Genomic DNA, 23,965 nt, shown 5'->3' on the forward strand with positions numbered 1-23,965 from the left:
TCAAGGAACCTGGGTTTGCATGCCAGAAATTACCAGACCCTCTGCTCAAACGACAGCCAAAGCAAACAGTATCCTCATCCACAAAGAACAGAAAAATCAACTGTGATTTAGACCAGCCAACAAATGGGGAAAATATATATATATCAAATTTTTAAGTTACAAACAATTGCTTACGTGGAACAAAGCAAATATTAGCTTCCATACCTCAAGTGTGTAACCCGCAAAGGCCCCTGGAAACTGCTCTGCCATTATCTCCATTGCTGCTTGGAAAGCTACTACCTGTCAATTAAATACTCCACCGCAAATACCAGCTTTTTGTTAAGACTTGTTGATAAGAGAGGAAATTGCGTAAATTTTTTCAACAAAACCCAAAAAAAAAGGTATGATCTAAAAGAATGCCCCTCATAAAAGCATAGGGTGAGGCTAAATGCTCCCCAATTTTTCCAGCCAATTTGCGGGCTCCCCCACCAGAATATGCTCCCATCTGATGCTTACTCTTCTTTTCTAAAAGAAAAACATTAAGTTTGTAAACCTATATTTATGACACCCCAAATGCCTGACCTGCACAAGTTTAAATTCTCCATGGATTGATATGCCAATTCGCTTCAAACAGTAATGAACTTCCTACACGGCTGATGGAAATCTATCATTCACTTATTCTTGAAAACAAAACACTCTGGCTATATATTATATATTCCATACTTTGGGGGAAAACTCACCCTCCAAATACTGCACTTCATGGGGTGGAATGCCAACCACCAAGAGAGTCCTCTCCTGCTGACACTTACACTTAGTACACAAAGCAGTGCTATATCTGGCGTGTCAAAGGGAGTAGCCTAAAAGTAATCAGAAGGATTCTAAGTTTAAGCATGTTTCACATTGTTTTTCGCCTCAAATCTTATGTGGAACTGTCCAAATAGAACCATTTTCTGCACGTGAAATCACCTAACTGCCTGTCAGTCCATGAACCCACTTCATTTGATTTTTTAAAAAGTAATACCCATCAGCTGTCATTATAACTCTCCACCCATGCATGTCCCTTGCAGTAAGATAGACAGTGGCAGTGATTCCTGGCCAAAGTTTCCATTGCTTTGCTCCCAATTCCGTAAATCACTTCAGGTAGGTAGGTGCTTCATTGCCGTTACATGTAGACCTGAGAGTCATGGCATTCAATCCATTCATGATTGCATAAATATAGTACCTGATGTCATGAGCCGTATGGAACATTCCGTATATTCCGTATATACAGCACTTTTAAGGTACTTATATCAAATTCACAGGGAAAAAAAACAAAAGCCCTAAAACCAGTCTAACTCTTTTATTACTTTGTGTTTGAATTTATTTTTTCTGTTGGACATTGCAGATGACATGATGCGACATCTTTTAGTCGTGACTCTTTGCTTTAAATTTCGTACCTATTCATGCATGATGCACATTCCTATGATTCTTTATGATATGATGAACCATTTGAATGGACAATAGATGATTGGATCATGGTTTTAAATTGGAAATGACGATCCTTATGAAATGGCTAGGTAGCATTTAAAACTTAAATCTAAGAATGTCATATGTATTATGTTATACAGTCATGGTTAAAGGTTGATACTCAGGACAACTATGGCATGTGTTACCTTGTATCTGAGGATGAGGCACAATTTGGTACATAGTTGAACGATACCTTGTGTGGCTTATAAGTTATACATGCACATTGCACTACATATAGGCAAAAAAAAATTTTGCTGTCAAACCAAGGGAATTCTGTTGTTGATAGCATACTTGGTTGTGTTTTATGCTTCAACACAGCCAACAAATAAATTTCTTTGATTAGACACAAAACTCTTATCAGATTTCAATAATCATTTGCATTCTCAATGGTTTTGTTCATAACTCTAATTCTCATTCTCTCCAACTTGTGACCTTTCACAACTTTGCACTCATCTAACTTTATGACAAACACAAGCTCGTCCCTACAATTTGAAAATTGTAAAAACTAAACCATTCAAGAATGACCTTTAAAAAAATTTAGCTCAAGAAAATAAATAAAATTTTACTTTTCCAATCTTGCATATCATAAAATTGCATTATTGTAGCTTGGACCTTACATACTAGCTTATGTATATCCAACAAAACATTATTAAACTCTATGTACTCAAATTTACACGATCTTTACTTTGTCTTGTTTGTATGATCATGTCGATTCATCTCTCTCTTTTGTGAAGCAATCACCTTAGTGGCTTTTGCACTTTTCGTATTGTGTCCTTTTACCTGTTTGTTCTTTCCAACACCATGGTATCTTATATGTGCAAGAATCATCCTAACAAATCTTGGATGCCTGAATTGATTTTCTTCCCTTGAAATCTAATGTATTGTCTCAGTAACAATGGGCTCGTGTTTGGTAAAACATTATAAACATCTAAGAACCCATGTATACTAATGCCAAAAACATTACATATGTGAACAACTTACATATGTTAAAGCTTATTTCAGCTTGAATCCAAAACATGTGATTATTACTTCTGTTGTTTCTTTAGTGTAGTGACTGCTAAAGATGGCAAATGACTCTTACTAGAGGTATTTTTGCCGGAGGAGACTGTTTCCAGCCCCCAGAGCCTCTCCAAACGGCTCCATACAGCCTGCGGACATCAGCTCCAAGTCACCGCCAGTTGCTGACGTGTCCTGCCACATAGGCATGCTGTTCCATCCCTCCAAACCTGTGCATACCTGCTCCAAACTGAGCCGTACTGCCACATGTTCCTTCCGGACTGTTACAGTCCACCTTGCTGGCTCCACACTGCCAGGAAAGTCCTTTGTGCTGCCCACATGGCAGCCCCATATTTCTTTGTTTTCTTGCTGTGAGGTGCTGCCCATGTTGCAGCAAACTCTTCAGAGTTTCCCTGTGGGTATGCCGCCCACACGACAACCACAACGCTGCCCATGTGGCAACCCTAACCCTAAGTCCACCTCCCCACGCTCTCCTAATATGGGGGCTTAAAAATGGGGAGGTGACTTCTCCAACACAAGGCAATCGTCAATACAAGGGATTGGTTACAATAACAGATCCTAGAAAAATAAGGCGACAATGCACAATGAGGGGATCTCTGAGATTGGAATTCCTGTTTCTCAATTCAAATTGTTCAATTGGGAAAGCCTTTGTTTGGATCCAATATCTTATATTTAGTGGTCAAGAATCTACACCTGGAAGAATCTCAGAACATTTCAAACCCATGATGTAAAAGAAAAACAAAAATGCCCAAAAACAACCACTCCCGCATGAATAATAGCAACTAGCTACTACCAGCACCCAAGGTTGGCTGTAGTTCCGTAGCATCAACATAATCTTTCACACATATAGTGCATGTGTGCTTCATAAATGCTGGGTAAGCTTTAAATAAAAGACTGTCATTTTGGCGTCTTCCCTTCTTGAAACATGCTTGTGAAGACACTTCATGATTTGTGGCCTTTTCCAAACAAAGAGATCTATGCAAAACTGCATAGGAAAGTTAGCTTAGTGGAAAATATCCACAACTGTTTAATTCTTCAATCGAGTTTTACTTGACGTTTCACAAGAATCATGGTCAAACAATGGTTTGTAGTTGCACTAGCCTAAATCTACATCTTAACAACCCAAATATTGTTTCTCGGGTGCAATACCATGACAACCAAGAACATAAAAGGACCCTGCATAGGCATGGAATATGCACCTGCTTTCCCATTTGTGGAGCAATAACAGCATAAACCCCAGAATCATGTACAGCTTTAAGCAATTTGTCTCTGTCTCCTCCTGTGGTCCCCATTACAAAAGGCAGTCCTCTTCTGCAATAAAACTCTGCATTCTCTGAGTAGTCAATCGAAAAATATCAGTTTTACAAAGCTGGGCAGTGTAGTAACAACTCTTTAAGCAAGTCATCAATCTTCGCAATAGAGGTTCCAAGACTTGGTCAAATTTTCTTAATCATTTCCATGACCTCAATACTCAGAGTATGTGAGTGAGTGCACATATCTTCATCCCTACTGTCCCCATAATTTCAAGAAATGCATCGCAAGTAAACGGATACAGTGATTAACTAAATCATCATCTTGAAAATAAGACCAATAAGGTTTTACAACATTATACAATTTCCAAAACAATAGGGTCCATGTTCATCATAGATGACTTGTTAGTTCACCACTAAAACAATCTCCACTGCTTAAGAAATTTAAGAGGAGCAATGGGACAGTAAGGCGATGTGATTGGGAGTTGGCTGTGAATACGCCGCAATGACTATTCGGTACCAGGTGGTGGCCAGCTTGCTAGTTGATGGCAATACGCGGGGACAATGTTCTACTACACATGTGGTCAAAGATATATGGACTTCAATACGAGGCAGACTTCTCGACCACATACATTAATCCCCACTTACTTGAGTAGACTTATGCAAACCACCAGCTCAAGAGTAGAGATCCGGTAGATCCAGAGGGAGTGTCTTGTTCTGCAACAGCGGTTTGTACAAGAGCCATTGGACGCTTTTGGGTCTGCAAATTGCCGGTGAGGGGATTCGAGCATTGGTTGTACCATGGATGGTCCTTGTGAGCATATTATTTCCCCATTGTTCTAGACACATGCAAGTTCATCAATTTGGTTGTGGCATACCAAATTGGCCCTTACGCTTCAAGAGGGGGTGTTCAGCTCATTTGTACAGATGCCTTGGCATGCAAGATTGTGGTTCTTGCGACAGCGGGCAGCATAACAGGGATCGTGGCAGAGCCAATTTATGCCGATGGAGTGACGCAGAGTGGGGAGGAGCTAGACACAAGGAGCTTGATATCACCTAGTTGTACCCTTGGCCTGCGAGCATGGCGGTTCAAGATCCGAGGTGATCTCACTCAAGCGATTTCATGGGAAGAGGGGGCTTCTACTTATGGCAGCTTTCAGCGACGGTGGTTCACGCGACAGATTCCTACAGATGTTCCGACAGCACACAAGATCCCTTGGGTTGATTCAACATCCAAGAGTTGAGAGGGAGAGCTAGAGTTTGACATCTCCTAATGTATAGTGGAGTGAGAGCTTCTTTGTAGGTATACCTGTCCAACGAGAGGATAGATCATGTAGGACGGGAGGGGGGTGGACTCATACAAGGGCAACTGCCTCAGCAGGGTACTATGAAGGAGCTCGGCCAGTAGACAGCCAAGTTTGGGGGTGCCACAGAGGTCCGTCTTGCCCATGATCAGACTGTGCCAAGAGCCGGTCAGGACTGGGCTGGGTTGGGGGCCAACCAAGTCCCCAACCTGGATGGGTTAGGCAGCCAGGCTAGCCGAGTTAACTCGACAAATGAGACCCTGTTGGGTAGGGTTAGGCTGACCTGTGGGTCGCCCCCAAAAAGCTTGCACAAGCAGGCCAATTGTAGGGTTGGGGGCCCTATTCAAAGGCCCCTCCCCTACCCTCGTTGATCATCTTGTACCCGTGGTTTTTTCTCAGCTTCAGAGCAGAGATTTTCTACTGATCCGAGGTGTCAAAGTGTCTCTCCCTCCATCGCATTTTTCCTACTTTTGTGAATTTTGCTGTTTTTACTCTCAGTTTGTTGTTCACAAATCCGCTGCACCTTTCACAGTTGGGGGGGTTGCTTCTGCAACTAGCTAACTACAAGGAAGGCCTCATAAACTCCTTCAAGAGACCACAAAATCAGGCATATAGAGTCATTGCAAGCACGTGGATCTATGGCACTGATGCCTTGAGCATGCAAATGCCAAAACCGAATGGCAAGCATGCAGCTAATTTGAGGTTTTGACTGTGAGAAGCCTGCGGGAGAGTACAGCTATGAGGGCTGAAAGATACAATGATAGGCATTTATTTGTGCATATCCAAAATGACCCAGAGGAGCCAATCGATTGTGAGAAAGCTCAACAGAGTCCAACGCATGACACATGACCACAGCAAGGGAAGAAGAGCTGTCACGGGGACGTGAAGTTCATGTGCAAATAACCCTGTGGACAAACCTGAACATAGTTTGGCCGTAGGGGACTGGCCTAGAGTGAATATAAGAAAAGGCGAAAAAGAGAAGGACAAAGCCAAGAAAGACGACAATAACAAAAAAAAGCAAACAACACAACTGAAACTTGAGGATGTGAACACGCGCTACAACCGAAGTGGACTTGGGGTTGACAGCAAAGCAAAGGCGGTGCCCACTTCAGCCTCAGCTTCAACCTCTGTCTCTGCTTCTATTTCGACTTGAGCCCCCGCTTTAGTTTCAGTTTCAGTTTCAGCCCCTGCTACATCCTCACCTTCAGCTTCAGCTTCCACTTCAGCCTTAGTTTCAGCTTCAAGTCCAGCTATAGCCTCTACATCCCCAGTTACAGCTACAGCTACAGCCACAGCCAGTGACATACCCATTCCCAAGACATCGGCTGCTTCCCTCCCTCCCTCTCCCATTACAGCTCTCTCACCGCTTATGACACCTACTTCAGAGGTGTCATACACTGCTCCGCATTATGCCTCGACCTTTCTTTCCCCTCTGCCTCTCAATCAGCCTACGCTCCCACACCCTATGGGGATCGCCTCATCCATGCCACTATCATCTCTATATCGTACCCAACTCACCCAGTCACCACCCAACCTCCAGCCTCATCCTCACACTTTTATGCCACAACCCTTCCAGTTTCAGCTAGGACATAGACGAGCTGACCCATCAGAGGCTTGGGAGAACTTACTGATGGAGGTACACAATCTCCGTGAGCATGAGATGGAGCTGACACACTTCGCACAGGAGCAGGGGCGCATCGGAGCAAGCTTGAGCTATTCGAGACCAAGCTGATCTCATTCAAGGACTCAGACAAGACATCTCACAGCTCCGACAGGAGGTCACCGCCATAGCACAGTCCCATCGAGCACTCCAGTTGTTGTGGCACAGATTGCGAGCATGCAATCTGCAATTGCAGAGACGTCCAGATGGGTAGACGTGGCCAAACGGGAACCTACAAGGGAAACTATTTCGGCTACCCTCATGGAGCAGCAGCAGAGAGTCGGTAAGGCTCTCAACATCAGAGTATGTGGGATCCCGCGCACTGAGGCTACACCGATGACAAATGCGAAGGCCTTCGTGACCACTACTCTGGGGGTAGCTAAGCATAGGATCGAGAGGGCATGGCAGATGGGGAGAGACCCCAACCGAGAGCAACTCCTGATCATACGGTTCCATGACACTCAAGCACGACTCTCGGCTTTACGACGCAAGTCAGCCCTATGACACCAGCCAGCGATCTCCATGGATGAGGACCTCACCCCACTACAAGTTGAGGAGAGGCACTCCCTGTTGCAACAGCGTGATCACGCCCGCAAGGAGGGGAAGTGGACAGTAGTACAAGATGGTTGCCTCCTTACAGGCCTTCGTCGGGCATCCACCTTCCCTTCCACATAGGGAGGCAAGGTCTATGAGACTCAGATCTCCGAGACCCTATCCTGCACCATTTGGGACTGTAATGGTACCTTAAGGTCAGAACCAGGAAACTTCTCGGAATCCTACACAAGTCGCGACATAGTTTTTTACACAGAGACACATCAGAGTCCAAAGCGCCCACTACCAGTTCAGCGGGTACACATGGGAGTCTGCTTACAGAGATGAGACCAGAGACACAAGGGGAGTACGAGGTTCAAGAGGAGTAGCAGTTCTCTACAGATCCACCCTTTTGGGGACCATTTCAGTAGAGCAGAGGGATACACATTCCAAGTTTCTCTGGATCCAGATCCGACACGTGAAAAGACGGGATCTGTTTGTCGCAATATGCTACTTCCCTCTCGAGACATCCCACTTTGCTAGAGATATTCAAGATGAGGCTGAGACATCTCCATTTGCAGCCCTATATCAGTCAATTGTTGACTTCTCGAGCCGCGGAGAAGTCCTCCTAGTTGGGGACTTCAATGCGAGAACAGGGGTCCGTCAGGTACCACTCCTCAACTTCATGGATTCTACTGCCAGACATTGACCTTGAGGATGCAGGTATACTACGGGTTTCGACTGACAGACGAGGTCCAGTCGCATCATATGGGCAAGCCCTATTGGACCTTGGTAGGATGCATGATCTCATTCTGTTTATTGGTCTTGACAGATGGCCCGCCTCAGGTGGTCTCACATGCTTTCCACATGGAGGAGGTTCTAGCGTGGTTGATTACATCATGGGATTCCCTGCCTTCACATCTCACACACTGATTTTACTGTAGCACCTCTTCCTCCAGGGGCTGACCATACCTACCTATTCTTTAGCATTTCCACTCCCCATCGCATAGCACCCTCCAACCCAATGATTTCTTACTCCACCTATCATGATATAAGCTTCAACCGCGATCACTCACCTATTTATTCAGGCCATCTATACATACTTCTCACTTATATTGACTTCATACCTCTATTAGAGGACCGCGTTGCCCTGATCACCGCTCACTACACGAAGCTGCCCTCCACGCTTTCCCTCAAACCAATCGCTCCACCCGCCCACCACCACCTGGGACTGTACCCTATAATAGTTAGTATGATGATGAGTGTAAGGCTTTACGCCGCCAGCTCAGATTCGAAACCAAAAACAGTCTTTCGAGCGAACCAAAGACGCTGCACGAGTATCGTCGACTGGTACGTAGAAAGAAACTAGATTTCATTCACCAAAACGAGGAGGAACTACTAAACATTTTGTTGAGTAACAACTCTAAGGACTTTTTGCGGAGATTTCTTGAGGGACAGTCTCCCTCACCACTCACTGACACTCAAGTCTGGTATAAGTACGCACGCACACTATATGACATACCAAATCAGCTAATCCCTAACCTCACATTATGAGGGACAATACACTGAGTTCATTGCATATGGGATTAACCTCCTAGCCCCGATCTTAGCAAAGCTTTTCAATGAAGCCGTTTGTTTGGGGTTTCCACGCATCTAGACTGTTAACACTATTTCACCCATCCACAAGGCAGGGGATCCCATGAGCCCGAAGAATTACAGCACAATTATGATTGGACATATCATGTCCAAGATTTATGCATCAATGCTTGATTCCGAGGTCAACCGATTTGCGGAGTGACAAGAACTTAGAGCAACAGGACAAGCTAGGTTTCGGCGTGATCATGGAACCGTGGATCACATTCTCATGCTCAGATATATCATAGAAGAGGTGAGGGCACGAAAGCAGAGGGTTTATTGTTGCTTTGTGGATTTCTGCAAAGCATTTGATACGGTTCCAAGAGCCCGCCTCATCCGACGCCTACAGGATTTGGGTTATGACCAACATATCATTTGGGCTGTCATGGCACTTTACGAGAGAGTCTCAAGCAGAGTACGGACAGGGATTGGGTGGAAAGACGAGATCATGAGCACTATTGGGATCAAACAAGGGTGTCCCTTATCACCTACCCTGTTTGGCCTCTACATAGACGAGCTCGAGACACTGATGCAGAAAGAAAGAAAGAAAGAAAGTTTATTAAAGTCTTCGGGAGACCGTGAAGGTCTATGAGACTAAAGATAACTGATACAATGAGCATAACGGTGGTGGTCTCAAAACGGGCCAACCAACCGTTTCTACAAAAAAGAGGTTATGAAGGACTATGTGTCTAGTCCTGATACAAAAAAATATGTGTCTACCCCCAGATGATACAAAGAAGAAGAAGGGGGGGGCACAAAAAAGTGGGGCAGACACAGGGGGGATGGATGTTCTCTTGCTGGCACGTTGATCCGAATATTGCTATATGCAGATGATGTGGCTCTTTTGTCTTCCTCAACAGAGGGGCTCCAAAGACACCTTGATGCATTACAATCCTTTTGTGAGTCTCATGATTTGAAGGTTAACCTGGGTAAAACCAAGGTTATGATCTTCAACAAATCTCGTGCCATCATGCGCCAGGAGCAGTTCATGTTTGATGGGTCTCCTGTTGAGATAGTTTCATCATACACATATCTTGGGGTTGTCTTCTTCGGACCCATCTTCACTATGAGACCCGTGATGCATGCTTGATTGGGCAGAGGATACGCTTCATTGGCCTGACTAGAGAGGCAGTGCTTTTACCCGCACTTTCAAGATCCGCGGACTAAGGGGCTTCTTTTTGACTCCTTGGTTTGCCCAGCAGATATGTATGGCAGCCCTTGCTGGGGGCCAGACTTGTCGGATACAGAGTGGGCTCGTGCAGAGCGGCTTAAGGTTATCATGCTATCACGGATGATCCGAGGTAAGCCATCTGTCCCTCACCAGATCATTCAGGCTGAGTTCGGGTCATCCCCATTACAGCTAGATGCTGCATTTCAGGTCATCACATATCTGTACAGAGTCACAGAGTATGGGGATTGCACTTCTAGGCACAAGAGGCTACCATGGTTAGCATTGTCCTCCTCTATGGCTCTCTCAGCAAGAGGGGACCAGAGATGCTGGTATGCATGCACAAAGATGGTTTGAGCAACTAGGGCTCCACATGGATAGACTCCCTCCCTTCCAATAGAGTATGAACGGGAGCGTTCTCTCCCCTCCTGTCACATGAGGTCAACCAGGTCATCCGCGAGGATCTCTTACAGCTACACACATTCCAGACCTGACTAGGACCGAGCGAGCTTCCAGTGAAGCTCAGCTTTTACAGGGATCACTGCTTGCATATCACAAAGAAGGGGTTCATTGACGCACCAGGAGACACACAACTCCACTTACCCCACTCATTGAGGATCTCTATTGGGCAGTTGTGGGTCTCTTCACATAGACTTCGAATCGAGAGGGGCAGAGCAAAGGGCCTACCCAGGGAGAGGCGCATATGCACATTGTGTGACGTACAGGAGGTTGAGACGAAGGAGCATTTCATCTTCAGGTGTCAAGTTTACTTATGAGATCCAAGGGCGTTTCCACTACCTCTTCAGAGATAGCTATGGGGTTTTGTCCCGGTTCCTCTCTATCCAGATGAGAGATGCTTCGCGGCTTTCATTCATGAGGCAATCAGGCACCGCGAGAGACTACTTCGATCATGGAGACAAAAGCAGACTTCTTTCTTGGCAGATACCTCTCAGAGCTCCATCACAGAGTTCTTCCTGCTAGATCACATGGATTACATGGACCCCCACGGGACGAGACCTCGGCATGATCGTGACCGAGAGCCATCGACTCCACAGCTCAGATAGAGGGTGGACGCGCAAATTACACTTGGGGATATCCCCTCCCTGTTCAGAGTCAGAGAGCCGACAAGGGTTACTGTAGCCCTTGTTAGGCACAAAGTTATGACCAGGAGACGTCACAGTGCAAGCAGTTGACAGCACTCTATTGCCGCATTCATGCCTCCTTTGTCTCATCTATCCTGATGCCCTAATGATGTTGACGATGTTGGTGATGACGATGATGATGAGATTGATATGTAGTCAACCATTGACATGACTATGTTGTACTAGTACTTAGTACTACCATTTTGCAATTTTTGCATTCTGCATTGGTGTGGATGCTCGTTTTAGTAGCTCCACCCTCATAGTTCGTTTGTATCAAAATTTTCACAATCTCATAGACCCATCAGTCTTTCGAAGACTTTAATAAACTTTCTTTCTTTCTTTCTTTCTCATAGGCCCAGGAGGCCTCCCAAAGACGTTAATACAACTTTCTCTCTCTCATAGTGGCTTGTCTGAGTTACTCTCTGATTGTACTTCATCTCATAGGCCCAACTCTCTCTCTCTCTCTCTCTCTATATATATATATATATATATATCATTGATACTCTTCGGGCTCTACCTTGATGAGATCACAACTTTCATTGATTGCCTAGGAGGGGAGGTATCCTTGCTTGCTGATCTAAGGATACATATATTGTTATACGCAAATCACATAATCCTCATTTCCTCTTCGGCAGCAGGCCTGCAGAGGCCCTAGACATGTTTTGCAGGGAGAGAGATCTAACAATCAACCTTGGCAAGACCAAGGTTATGATCTTTAACACCTCACGAGGAGTACTTCATCCACACAGCTTCGATTACCAAGGAGAGCTAGTTTGAGATCGTGTAGTCATACACCTATCTAGGGGCAGTCTTCACGGGGCTAGTTTTCACGATGATTCATGCAGCCAGGGCACACACTCACATGAGGGCAAGGAGATACCGATCAACTAGAGTGACAGTGCTTTCAGGCACACTTCCAAAACCCTCCAACAAAGGGATGGCTATTTCATACACTTGTGAGGTTGATAGCCATGTATGCAGCACCCCTCTAGGAGAGTGACCTATCGGCAACTAATTGGTGGCGATTCAAGAGGCAACAAGTGATTATGGGATCACGATGCTTCAGAGGAAACCCTGGGTCCCTCACTAGATTGTACAGGCAGAGTTCGCTATGACACCTGTCACGGGGGGACGTGATGGCAAAGTGATTAAACTAACTGTCACTGAATTTGGCCTAGGGGTGCCAGGCTAGGGCACTAGGGTCATGCTTTAAAAATTGACCCACTAGAGGTCCTATATACTAGAGTCACTGGTTCCAAGCACTAGGGTCATGATTTACAAAGTGACCCCCTAGGGGCATTAAAATCTCACGCCCTATTTGCCATGTGTCTAAGTGTGAGCATGTGTGGCCTCTCTGCTTAACTTGTGGCACCTGTGTGTCACATCTGGAAGCACTCGGAAGGCCTTGGCGCCCTTCCCTAGTCTACCCTGCTGTTCTGAGTCTTCTCCCCTACCAAAGGAGTCTTCTGAAGAAGATGGCAGATTTTTGCAGCTCTCTCTTGGCTGGCTGAAGTCGTTTTTGAAGCTTTCTCCGCAACAGATCTTCTCCCCTAGGTGTTTCCCGCTGCGAACATGCTCCCTGGACCTAGGCGTCCTCATTTTGGGCCTCTTCTAGACTTTCTTCGCAACAAAAGTCCTCCTTTTCTTCGTCTGAAGCCATATTCTTGGACACCTCTCTCCTGGCTCTTTAATATGGAGCATATAAGGCTTGGTTATGATGTAGACTCAGAGTCTGAGCCAAAGCAGCAGATAAGGGGAGCACACCCTGGAATAAGAGTGCAAGATGCAGCCCATGAAGGGCAGAATACTCAGGTTCATGCGTTGGGGCAGCCAGCTCCACAAGTACATAACCCTGCTAGTACAGTTGCATTGGGTGCAGACCCAAGTGTACAGCCAAATGCTATGGCCGGGATGCAAACTCAAATGGCTTATGTGTTGCAAGTTTTAACTGAGCTCAATCAGAGCTTTGCTGAGATTGTACATAATCCAGCTCTATTGCCGAGGGTAGAGGCCCAACCCATACAAGTACCACAAATGCATGTGGGACAGCCACTACCAGAGCCACATACACCAATGGTACAGCCACTTGCAGTGCCACCTAGGCAAGGACCAAATGGGAATGAGCATGGTAGCAATGCTCAAAACTTGCAGCAAGGGCAGCAAGCCCAACCACAGCATGTGGTTCAGCCAACTCACTTTGGAGGAGGATCTATATTTCAGGCCATGACCACACAGCCAGCCCTAAATCCTTTGTATGCTAATGTGGGGATACAGCCTGGAATGCAAGGAGGCAGTCCCATGGTGTCTCACAATCAAGCAGTATCACCTGTGCCACCAAATCTAGCCGTGGGGAGTGCTATACAAGCTCCAGAAGGACCCCAAGGACAGCAGCCTCCTCATTTGCAGCCCCCTGGCTATGATCATCTGGAACCTAGGCTTAAGATGAAGGATTACAAGGAGGGAGGGGCAGCACTGAAATTTGAGACCTTCAATGGACATGCAGATAGGATGAAGGCTCTTTACCTTTTTGCAGCAATTTGACTTGGCTTATGCTGGAGGTTATTTCACAAAGTCTCGAAAATCAGGAAGGCATCCAAAGGTAATGCGATGCAGTGGTGGTCTAACCTTCTTCTTCAGGGGCAGACACCTGCTACATGGGTTGATTTCAAGCAGGTATTCTCAGCCACATGGCTCACCACTACATTTGAAGTGGATGTCATGACTCAGTGGCATAACCTGAATGCTAGGGAATGCAAGAATATAGAAGACTACAATAAGAAGTTTTGGGATGCATTGAGCTCCTACAGAACAATCCCCTTTTCAGAGCAGGTTGAAAAGTATTGTTATGGTCTTCCTAAAGAGTTGAGGGACTATTGCACAAAGACACACATTTCCAGCATGTCACATTTCCAGCATGTCACAATTGATAGAGAATGCAAACACAGCTTACTCACTCATACAGAGGGCAGAGTCTCAAGCTTTAAAAGGAACTTTAAAGAGGAGCACAAGAAACCACAGCAAGCTGGAAAAGTACCTAAGTTTGTGGCAGGTCAAAAAGATAACAGCAGCCCTCTTCCCTCACCTCTAAAGAGAGGAATAAATTGTTTGCTGAAGGGAAGTGTTTCCTCTGCAAAGAGACTGGTCATAGGGCAACAGATTGTCCTAACAAGAAGAGAAAAGAACCTGCAACAACTCAGGCTGAGTCTAATCAGGGCACAAAAGAGGGCCCCAGAGGCAAGAAACCCAAGCCAAGTGCTGGCCACATTCCTGATATCATTGGGGGTAAACATGATGAGAAGAAGACCGAGATGTGCACAGCATGGGGAAAGCTACGGGATCAGCATTGTTTGTACGTCTTTGACTCGGGGGCCAAAGCAAATTTTATAACTCCTGAACTTGCAGCTCAGTTGGATCTTCGACCAAAGGAGATTGGCTCTCTTTGTGACTAGTTTTGAGTTCTGTTTTGAGATTACTAGCATAGCACTCAGGAAGGGCCTTAGCAAGCCCTTTGCCTCAGCCCACAGTGGCTTGTATGGGTTCCCCTTTTTTTATTTTACTTTGTCTCATAGGCCCACAAGGCCTCCCGAAGACGGTAATGCATCTCTCTCTCTCTCTCTCTCTCTCTCTCTCTCTCTCACTCTCACATATGTACAAATGTGTATGTGTATCTTTATTAATTTACCTATCTATCTATCAATTTTATACGTGTGTGTTGTTGGTAAACTGAAAAGAAAGCAAGGAGTGAACACAAACTCAGAAATCTTGCTTATGGAATGAAGAAAGATGAGGTCCTTAAGTAGGCACCTCTTACATGATCACTGACATCACTGATGACCTCTGAGCTCCACAATCATCTCCTCAATCTGGTCCTAAATTCTCTCAATCATCCTATGTGGCTTCTACCACCACCTAACTGTGCTTATGGGCACCTAACTGTGCCTCTAGCACACACACATAGAAACCAAGGTGTGCCTGAGGCATACACCTTGAGATATCCTAACAAACCCCCCCTCAAGGGAATGCCTCAGGCTATGTCAAGGATACATCTAGCACAAGGTGTCACATGCCATCTCATGGTGGTCATGGATCTATCAATGGCTAGGATCTCAAGCTAGCAAGGGTTCCCATGGGTGTAAGGTAAACAAAAGGGATACAAAAGATCTTCCAATGGTTATCTCCCCTGCATGTACATGCACACAATGTCTGCAGGAGGTACCATGGAGAAAACACATACACATGGCCTACATCATATGGTGACCAGAGGTGTTTACAAAACACACAAAACACAATAGTTTATTTCATTCATTTTGGAGGACTATCCAGGCTGAGTACCTTGACTCAACAAAAGAGAGATCTGGAGCATACATAAAGAGGATTTCAAAAAGCATAATCTTCAAAGGATGCCTCATCTTGTGGAGGCACATCAACTGAAAGTAGATTGGCATTTTCTGTCTTTGAAGTTGCTTCCTTTTTGGCTCTACAAAACCTTTCATGATGATTGTTTTTGCCACAGTGTTTGCATGGATTGATTTTGAAGCAATCCTTTGAGAGGTGATTTGTCTTCCCACAATGATTGCAAGATGAAAACTTGCCCTTCTGGATTTTTATGGCATACGCTGTGTCATTGCCTTTCCGGAGCTCCATGTGCCTTTCTTCTTCTTGGAGAGCAGAGATAAGACCTTCAAGATTAGGATTAGGAAGATTTTTCAAAGTGGTAACAATATGATCATAATCTTCAGGCATACTCTTGAGCAACACTGCCATTGCATCATCTGTAATGATAGGAGAGTTGATAGAAGCAAGTTGAGTCATAAGACTCCGCATGTAATTGACATGGGCAGCCAAAGGAGTGCCACTAACCATCTTCAATTCAAAGAAAGAAATTTTGAGTGATAATTTTGAGATGTGAGAGCTAGCACCAAAAATAATGTCAAGCTTCTGCCAAGCTTTTGAAGGAGACTCTAAGTCAGAGATGTGATGAATATAATCATCTCCTAAAGCAAGAGCAATGATGCCATATGCTTTCTCCTCTCTAGCGGGATCCCTTGCCGAGCGTGTCGGAGCTGAGGATTCTCCAACATTGGAGGCTGTTGAAGAAGTTGAAGCCGGTTTCCCCAAAATCCTCCTCAACCACACTGCCTCGCAAGAAGCAAAGCATGAAGATTTGTACTTGACCTCGGTAGAAGAAAGAGCAACTGTGGGTTGCTTCTTGCTGACCCATGACACAACTCCAGATCCAAGTGAGAAACAATAACCTGTCATTGATCTCCTGCTCTCCATGTCTCCTGCCCAATCCGAGTCATAGAATCCGATCAAGATGTTGCCCTTGGTATAGGTGATGCCATAATCAAGTGTGCCTTTGATGTATTTCGGCACCTGCATGCCTGCCCTCCAATGGTTCTCCTGGGGCTTATTGGAAAACCTGCTTAGTACACCAATCGCAAAACTGATGTTCGGCTGTGTGTTGCATAGGTAAATCAAGCTGCCCACAAGTCTTATGTACTTCGCTTCGTCCACCGGTGGTGATGAATCCTCGTTTGACAACTTCACGTCAACCTCCATAGGGGTACCAACTATCTTGCACTAAGCCATGCCAAATGCCTTCAGTATCTCTCCAGCATACTTCAGCTGTGAAATGAAGATCTATTTCGCGGCTCCTGCCAAACTTCAATCCCCAAACAGAAATGCATCAGTCTGAGGTCTGTCATTTCAAACTCTCTTCCTAGCAAATGCTTCGTCCGCGCGATCTTCTCTTCATGGTTCCCTATTATGACAAGTTCGTCCACATAAAGGACCACGATCATACACCTGCCTCCTTCTCTGAAGATATACAAATTTGCATCAGATGGGCTCCTCCTGAACCCGTTTTGTAGAAAGTAGGCATCAATTCGCTGGTACCACGCTCGTGGGGCCTGTTTCAACCCATAAAGTGCCTTCTTCAGTTTGCAGACTTTACTTTCTGAACTGGGGATCTTAAAACCCGGTGGTTGTTCTACGTATACCTCCTCCTTGAGATCTCCATTCAGAAAGGTGGATTTCACGTCCATCTGAAACACAAGCCAAATTCCCTAGGCAGCTAAAGCCAAAACACTGCGAATTGTGGTTAGTCGAGCTGTGGGAGCAAAAGTATCTTGATAATCAAAACCATGTACCTGTGCAAATCCTTTTGCCACGAGCCGAGCCTTGTACTTATCCAACGTGCCATCGAACTTGTACTTGGTCTTATACACCCACTTGGTTTCGATTACCTTGCGTTTTGGTGGTCGATCCACAAGGTCCCAAGTGTTGTTCTTCATTATGGAGCCATACTCCGACTGCATAGCCTCCATCTACCTATCATCACCTGATGCCTCTTCAAGACACTTGGGTTCATCTGCACGGATCACCTCTGTCATCAAAGTGTAATTGACCAAGTGTTCATGCGCCCTTCTTTGCTCCTCTAATCTCTTGGACCGACGTGTTCGGATGGTTCCTCCTCAATGGTTGGAGGTTCTCTACCATCTAAAAGTTGCTTTACCCACTTCGGAAATGGCCATTGCCGTTGTGGTTTTGCAGGGTTTTGCAGGCTGTTCTTCACCTTCTTTGTCTTGAATCCTCCCAAGCACCGTTGGGGGAGTTCGGTTTGCTGTTGGTGGTGGTACTGGATGGATATCCTGGTCCTGGTTGTCTGGGAAGGAAGCATCCTCCAATTGATGCGGTTGTTCTGAGAAGACCACATTGTGACTTACAATTACTTTCTTGGTAATAGGGTTATAGAGATGGTAACCCATTGCCTCTTCACTGTAACCCAAGAAAATACATTTTCCGCTCGTTCCTGGTAGCATCAGGGACATGCACAAAACAGTCACATCCAAAAACTCTAAAATGTGCAACTGAAGGTTTCTTACCAGAAAAGGCCTATAGTGGAGTCATCCCATTCACAGCCTTCGTGTAGCTACGATTGAAGATGTAAACTGCAGTGTTACATGCTTTAGCCCAGAAAGTCTTTGGCAAATCTTTCCCTTTCATCTTACTCCGGCCCATTTCACAGATGACATGCATCTTGCATTCTGCTACTCCATTTTGCTGTGATGTATGTGGTGGGGGCTTCTGCCTCTTGATCCTGTGACTTTTGCAGTAACTCTTGAATTCAGTCAATGTGAACTCTCCACCTCTGTCTAATCTCAACTTCTTCACCTTCCTCGCCGTTTGTTTCTCGACCATTACATGCCATTCCTTGAACCTACTGAAAGCCTCGTCTTTTGTCTTCAGGAAGTATATCCATATCCTTCTACTGTAGTCATCGATCAGCGTCATGAAGTAGTAGGAACCACCCAAAGCTTCCGTCTCCATCTTTCCGCAGAGGTCCGTGTGAACGAGCTCTAGAGGAGCCTTTGCCTTGCTGGCCTCTTTGGGAAAAGGATGCCGATGCTGCTTGCCCATCATGCAAGCTTCACATACATCGGGCAGATCATAAATTTCTGGTAGGTTTGCAATCATTCCACTTTTATGCATCTCCTTCAAAGAACTAAGGTTTCTATATTCAATATGGTAGCCATGAGAGGGTCTAACCCAGGTATTGGGCAGTGTCTTCTCTCTTACAAGGCTAGAATAACAACTGAAAAGCTTCAAAATATAAGCAATTAATGCAGCAAAGTCTTGTGACCAAATTTCAATCAATGATGCCTTCACTTATATGCTTCACAGAGGTGGCTAAATGAAAGCTTTCCAAGCAAATCCAGGTGTAGCAACTCAAAGCAAAGCTGTAGCCACAGTTGTACTGATGCTTTTCAAAACTTCAAAAACTCAGAAATGCTAAAGTAGCATCTAATGTAGCATCACTTTCACAACCTTGTCAAAACTGTCAAAAACAGAGGCCTGAACTTGGAGGGCTTGTATCTTACTCTCCAAAGCAAAGAAAAAGAGGCTTTCTAAAGCAAAAGAAAGCTCTTATACCAGAGAAGATCCACTGAGGAGGAGAGGCGCAATTCCCCGTCAAGTCGCCATAGCTCGCTTCTTCAAAGTCGACTGGTTTTTCTCTGTTTTCTCCTTGAATATGCAGCCATTGCTGCTCAGATTTCAGCACAAGATAGCCCAAGGTATGGAGAAGCTTCCCCTGGAAGGAATTAGAGAAAGAAGGAGCAGGCACAGAGAAAACGTAGAACAAAGATTCCACGATCTGCGTGAAATGGCAACCAGCAAAGATGGAGATGCTTCAATTCCTTGCAGCCAAAGGTTCGCCCCTTTGAGAGGTATCTCCAGCAGGAAGGGCTTGGAGAAAGGCGGAGAACTGAGGAAGAACAGGCTTTAGCAAGATTTGGGAAGAAAGAGGAGAAATGGTGAAGATGATGAAGAAGAAGAAGAAGATGATGTGGCAGAAATGGGCTCAAGGGGGATCAAAGGGCTTTGATACCATGTTGGTAAACTGAAAAGAAAGCAAGGAGTGAACACAAACTCAGAAATCTTGCTTATGGAATGAAGAAAGATGAGGTCCTTAAGTAGGCACCTCTTACATGATCACTAACATCACTGATGACCTCTGAGCTCCACAATCATCTCCTCAATCTGCTCCTAGATTCTCTCAATCATCCTATGTGGCTTCTACCACCACCTAACTGTGCTTATGGGCACCTAACTGTGCCTCTAGCACACACACATAGAAACCAAGGTGTGCCTAAGGCATACACCTTGAGATATCCCAACATGTGTGTGCGCGCGTGCGCAAGCGCACGTGTGTATGTAAGTGTGTATGCATGCATGTGCATGTACGTGACCCCCCCCCCAAAAAAATCATGTGTGTACATGTGCGAGATGATGCATATACATGGATATATGTGTATGTACATGTGCAGTCATACATGTGCATTGTGCAGGTGTGGACATGTGTTGTGTGTGCCCCCACACGCATGCACAGACACATGTGCACACATCTGGAAACAAGCAAACTTAACCACATAAATTACTTCATACAAAGGTGAAGTATAGATTGCAAGCCAAGTTTTCAAGACACAGTCAATCTCCTGCTTACCATTTACAGCAGAGGGGAGGGTATAATCCGCAATTATCACACTGGGATACCTCTCTAAAACTTTATCAAGAACAGTATCTTTTTCCAATGCATCGCGTACATCCACCTCAACATTCCTGATATTTATAACGCGTCCTTGAGTGCCAGGAGCCGTGAGGGAGAAAGGCACCAACTGCAAACCTGCATCAATTGCTGCTTCTGCCACTGCAGACCCCATCTTTCCTGTACAATCATTCACCTGCCCAGGTTTATGACAGACCACCATCCACACTTTAAAACAAGTGGCATAGCAAGCATCTAGAAACCATTCATCTTTCCATTCAAAAAAGGGAGAGCATCTTCCGAGCACCGACCACTAAATCCCTTAAAAACAAGGATCTAGGAAGACACTGTAAGAGCCATGCCAGTATGCAAGAAGGTACCATCTTCAACAAAGCTCGAAATGATAAGACTCTTTATTCAAAAGACCAGAATGGACCAACAATTAGAGAAAGAGCCCCCAAAAGTAGCAAAAGGAAGTCACAAACCTGTCATCTATTGTAACCAAAGGGACAAACGTTAACATGAGCCACTTAAAAAGTAAACTGCCATGTAAGGAGGGTGACAAATAAGCCAGCAAGCCCATTTTAGCTAGGTCATTCTGAGCCAACCACAATGAACAGCAAGCCTGCAAGGCCACCCAAATCTGGTGCACACACGCATGGAGCAAGACCTCTGTGTGTATGTGTGTATGTATGTTGTGTGCAAGCGTCCGCACATGTGCACATATGCATAAATACATGTTGAGATAGAACAGGGTGCATGCAAAAGAAAACATGTGTGGAGACTAGAAAAAAAGCTTGCATCATCAAGGTATGTACAAGACCATAGGTCACAATTGACGATTGTCGAAACTAACAACGTAACTGACTGACAGGTGTGATCTGAAAGATCACGTTATTGAATCCTAACCTAGACTTAACCTAGGACGTAGTCTAGTGTAATCCCTAGTTAGTACAAGTGTGATTAACAATCTAATACCGCCCCTTAACTCAAATTGGACTAAAAAGATGAAGGCTCTCAAATCAACATCATCTCGAAATTCAGATTCCAGGATCTGCTGCTCCTCCCCGACCTCCTTGTGCCCTTCCCTCTCCCTCAGCCCCTCCCCCTCCCTCTCCCTCAGTCCCCATCTCCCGCCTGCTCAGCCCGCCCCCTCCCTCACCCTCTCAGCCTGCCTCTCCCACCCCCTTCCCCCGCCTCTCCCTTCCCCCTCCACTGCCCCCTCTCCTCTGCCTCCCCTCCACCGCCCCCCGGCCCCTCTCCCTCTCCCCGCCTCCTCTACCCAGCCCCCTCTCCCGGCCTTCTCTACCCCACCCCCTCTCGCTCTCCCTCCCTCCTCTACCCCCCACGTCCTCCGCCTCCTCTCTCCCATCCCATCTCCTCTCCCTCGCCACCTCCTCCACCTCCTCTACCCCATCCCACCTCCTCTTCCCCTCCTCTCCCCTCCCCCTCCTCACCTCCTCTCCCCCATCCCGCCTCTTCTACCCCGTCCCTCCTCGCCTCCTCTCCGCCTCCTTGCCTCCTCTCCCCTCTACTCCTTTCCCCTCTGACTCCTCTGCCCCTCCCCGCCTCCCCTCAGGCTCTCTCGCTCTCTCCTCCTATACCTGCCCCTTGGGTCCCACCCTTCCAGGTTACAAGCCACGGACTGGATGCTCGCAGCTTTACCGAAAGACCTTGCACCACAACTTACAGGCACTCACCTACTAGGATGAGGCTTTTTTTAGGTAGTTTTTGATACTCTAGAGTTTGCGGCCACAGTGCTTCAAAGTAACCCCTTGGCGCTCGGGCTCTAGGAGGATCTTTCTCTCACCTTCCACCTTGGGTTTCGACACTGTTGTGGAGGACAATCAGATTACTTCTCTCTTCACTAGATTTCCTAGCCTCCCTTAGGTGTACCATCCACTTCTCCCTACCATTGGAGCCACATTTGGATTGCGTCTGAGGCCTGGACAATTCTACTTGTCAAGACCACGAATACGGGTAACATTGTCATAGAGATGTAGGAAGGTGACTTGGTAAGTAAGCGTCTGGTCAAAGGTAGAGTTTTGAAAGATCCACTAGCCATCATAGGTCAAAAGGCGGCCAGCAACCAGTTGGCCACTCTCATGCTCAGTAAATTGCCTAAGAGCTTCAAATGCTTTAGTGACAACCCTAAAAGCTAGAGAGCAATTGAAGCCATTTACCTTTGAAAAGCAGGTCCCTTGTTGCTCCACAAGGAAGCAAGACAAAAACAAGAAGGCATTAAATGTCACTACGGAAGATAAAAGTAAGGGCAAGCAAGAGAAAGGCAAGCATACTTCAAAGAATGGAGACTCTTCTAACAAGGAGAGCAAGAAAAAGAAGAAGGAATGCTACTATGCCTAGACTGTAGAATCCCGCAGGATAGAATAGATGCATCTTGGAAGAGGAGTGAGAGCACAATGAAACCAAAATGTAGTTCTCTATTATGGATTGTGAGAGAGAGGACTCTCTCTTTTAGAAAGGGGAAGAAAGTAATACCTTCCCTACATAAGTAGCAATCAGCCCCTACATCAGTGGGAATCAGTCCCTACATCAGTGGGACTATATACCTAGATGAATCCAGGAACATTCCCAAACTCATCCTCTAAAAACATCAGTGGGACTAGCCTAAATCAAAGGAATCTCTCATGTGGGGGCCTTTGGCTTACATCATCACTTAGGTCACACACTAGACACATCATAGCACTTGATGTGTGCCTTCACAACACACACAAACACACATGTGACTCCCCTAGATGCACACATGCACCATAGAGCAAGCCCTTGATCATACTTATCCCAACATACCCCCCCTCAAGGGGTTGCCTCTTGCAGTGTCAAGGATACATCTAGTCTCATAGTTTCTCATGCCATCTCACGATGGTCAAGGATAAATCTATGGCTAGGATCTCATGCTAGCAAGGGTTCCCAAGGGTGTGAGGTTCACAAAAATGGAACATATCACATGGTCTACATCATATGGTGACCAGAGGTGATTTACAAAGCAATACTGCCATTGCATCATCTGTAGTGATTGGAGAGTTGATAGAAGCAAGTTGAGTCATGAGACTCCGCATGTGATTGACATGGGCAGCCAAGGGGGTGCCACTAGCCATCTTCAATTCAAAGAAAGCAACCTTAAGTGACAATTTTGAGATGTGAGAGCTAGCACCAAAAATAATATCAAGCTTCTGCCAAGCTTCAGAAGGAGACTCCAAATCAAAAATGTGATGAATATAGTCATCTCCTAAGCCAAGAGCAATAATGCCATAGGCTTTCTCCTCTCTAGCAGGATCTCGTGCCGGGCGTGTCGGAGCTGAGGATTCTCCAGCATTAGAGGCTGTTAAAGAAGAAGTTGAAGCAGGTTTGACAAGCCCCCAGAGGTTTTCCCTCATCAATGCAAACTTAACTTTCATCTGCCATGTGTGAAAGCCTTTACCATTGAACTTATCCATATTCAAGAAGGTAGCCATGAGAGGGCCTAACCCAAAATGGGCAGTGTCTACTCTCTTACAAGGCTAGAAAGAGTTGAAAAACTTCAAAGTACAAGCATTTAGTATAGCAAAGACTTGTAACCAAATTCCATACTACAAATCATAATGGAAATGATGCTTCAACTTGCATGCTTCATAGAGGTGGCTAAATGAAAGTATTCCAAGCAAATCCAAGTATAGCAACTTAAAGGAAAGCTGTAGCCACAGTTGTACTGATGCTATTCAACACT

General features: G+C 45.6%; 1 protein-coding gene across 3 annotated transcripts in view; it reads right to left on the minus strand.

Annotated features, from left to right (window-relative positions):
* Positions 1-23,965, minus strand: part of LOC147882893 (putative 4-hydroxy-tetrahydrodipicolinate reductase 1, chloroplastic) — a 78,678-nt gene that overhangs the window by 49,387 nt on the left and 5,326 nt on the right. For 2 of the 3 annotated variants that reach the window (XM_087400933.1, XM_087400932.1), the window contains exons 2-4: positions 20,200-20,437; positions 3,702-3,835; positions 205-279 (exon numbers count right to left, since the gene is read on the minus strand). In XM_087400933.1, coding sequence (XP_087257059.1) covers positions 205-279; positions 3,702-3,835; positions 20,200-20,437 — 447 coding nt within the window. The remainder of the gene's footprint in view (positions 1-204; positions 280-3,701; positions 3,836-20,199; positions 20,438-23,965) is intronic. The other variant, XM_087400934.1, reaches the window with a different exon arrangement.

The sequence above is a fragment of the Dipteris shenzhenensis genome, chromosome 29, assembly GCF_047967505.1.
Source record: "Dipteris shenzhenensis isolate YYH24624 ecotype China chromosome 29, Dip_SZ_1.0, whole genome shotgun sequence".
In the NCBI taxonomy this organism is placed as follows: Eukaryota; Viridiplantae; Streptophyta; class Polypodiopsida; order Gleicheniales; family Dipteridaceae; genus Dipteris; species Dipteris shenzhenensis.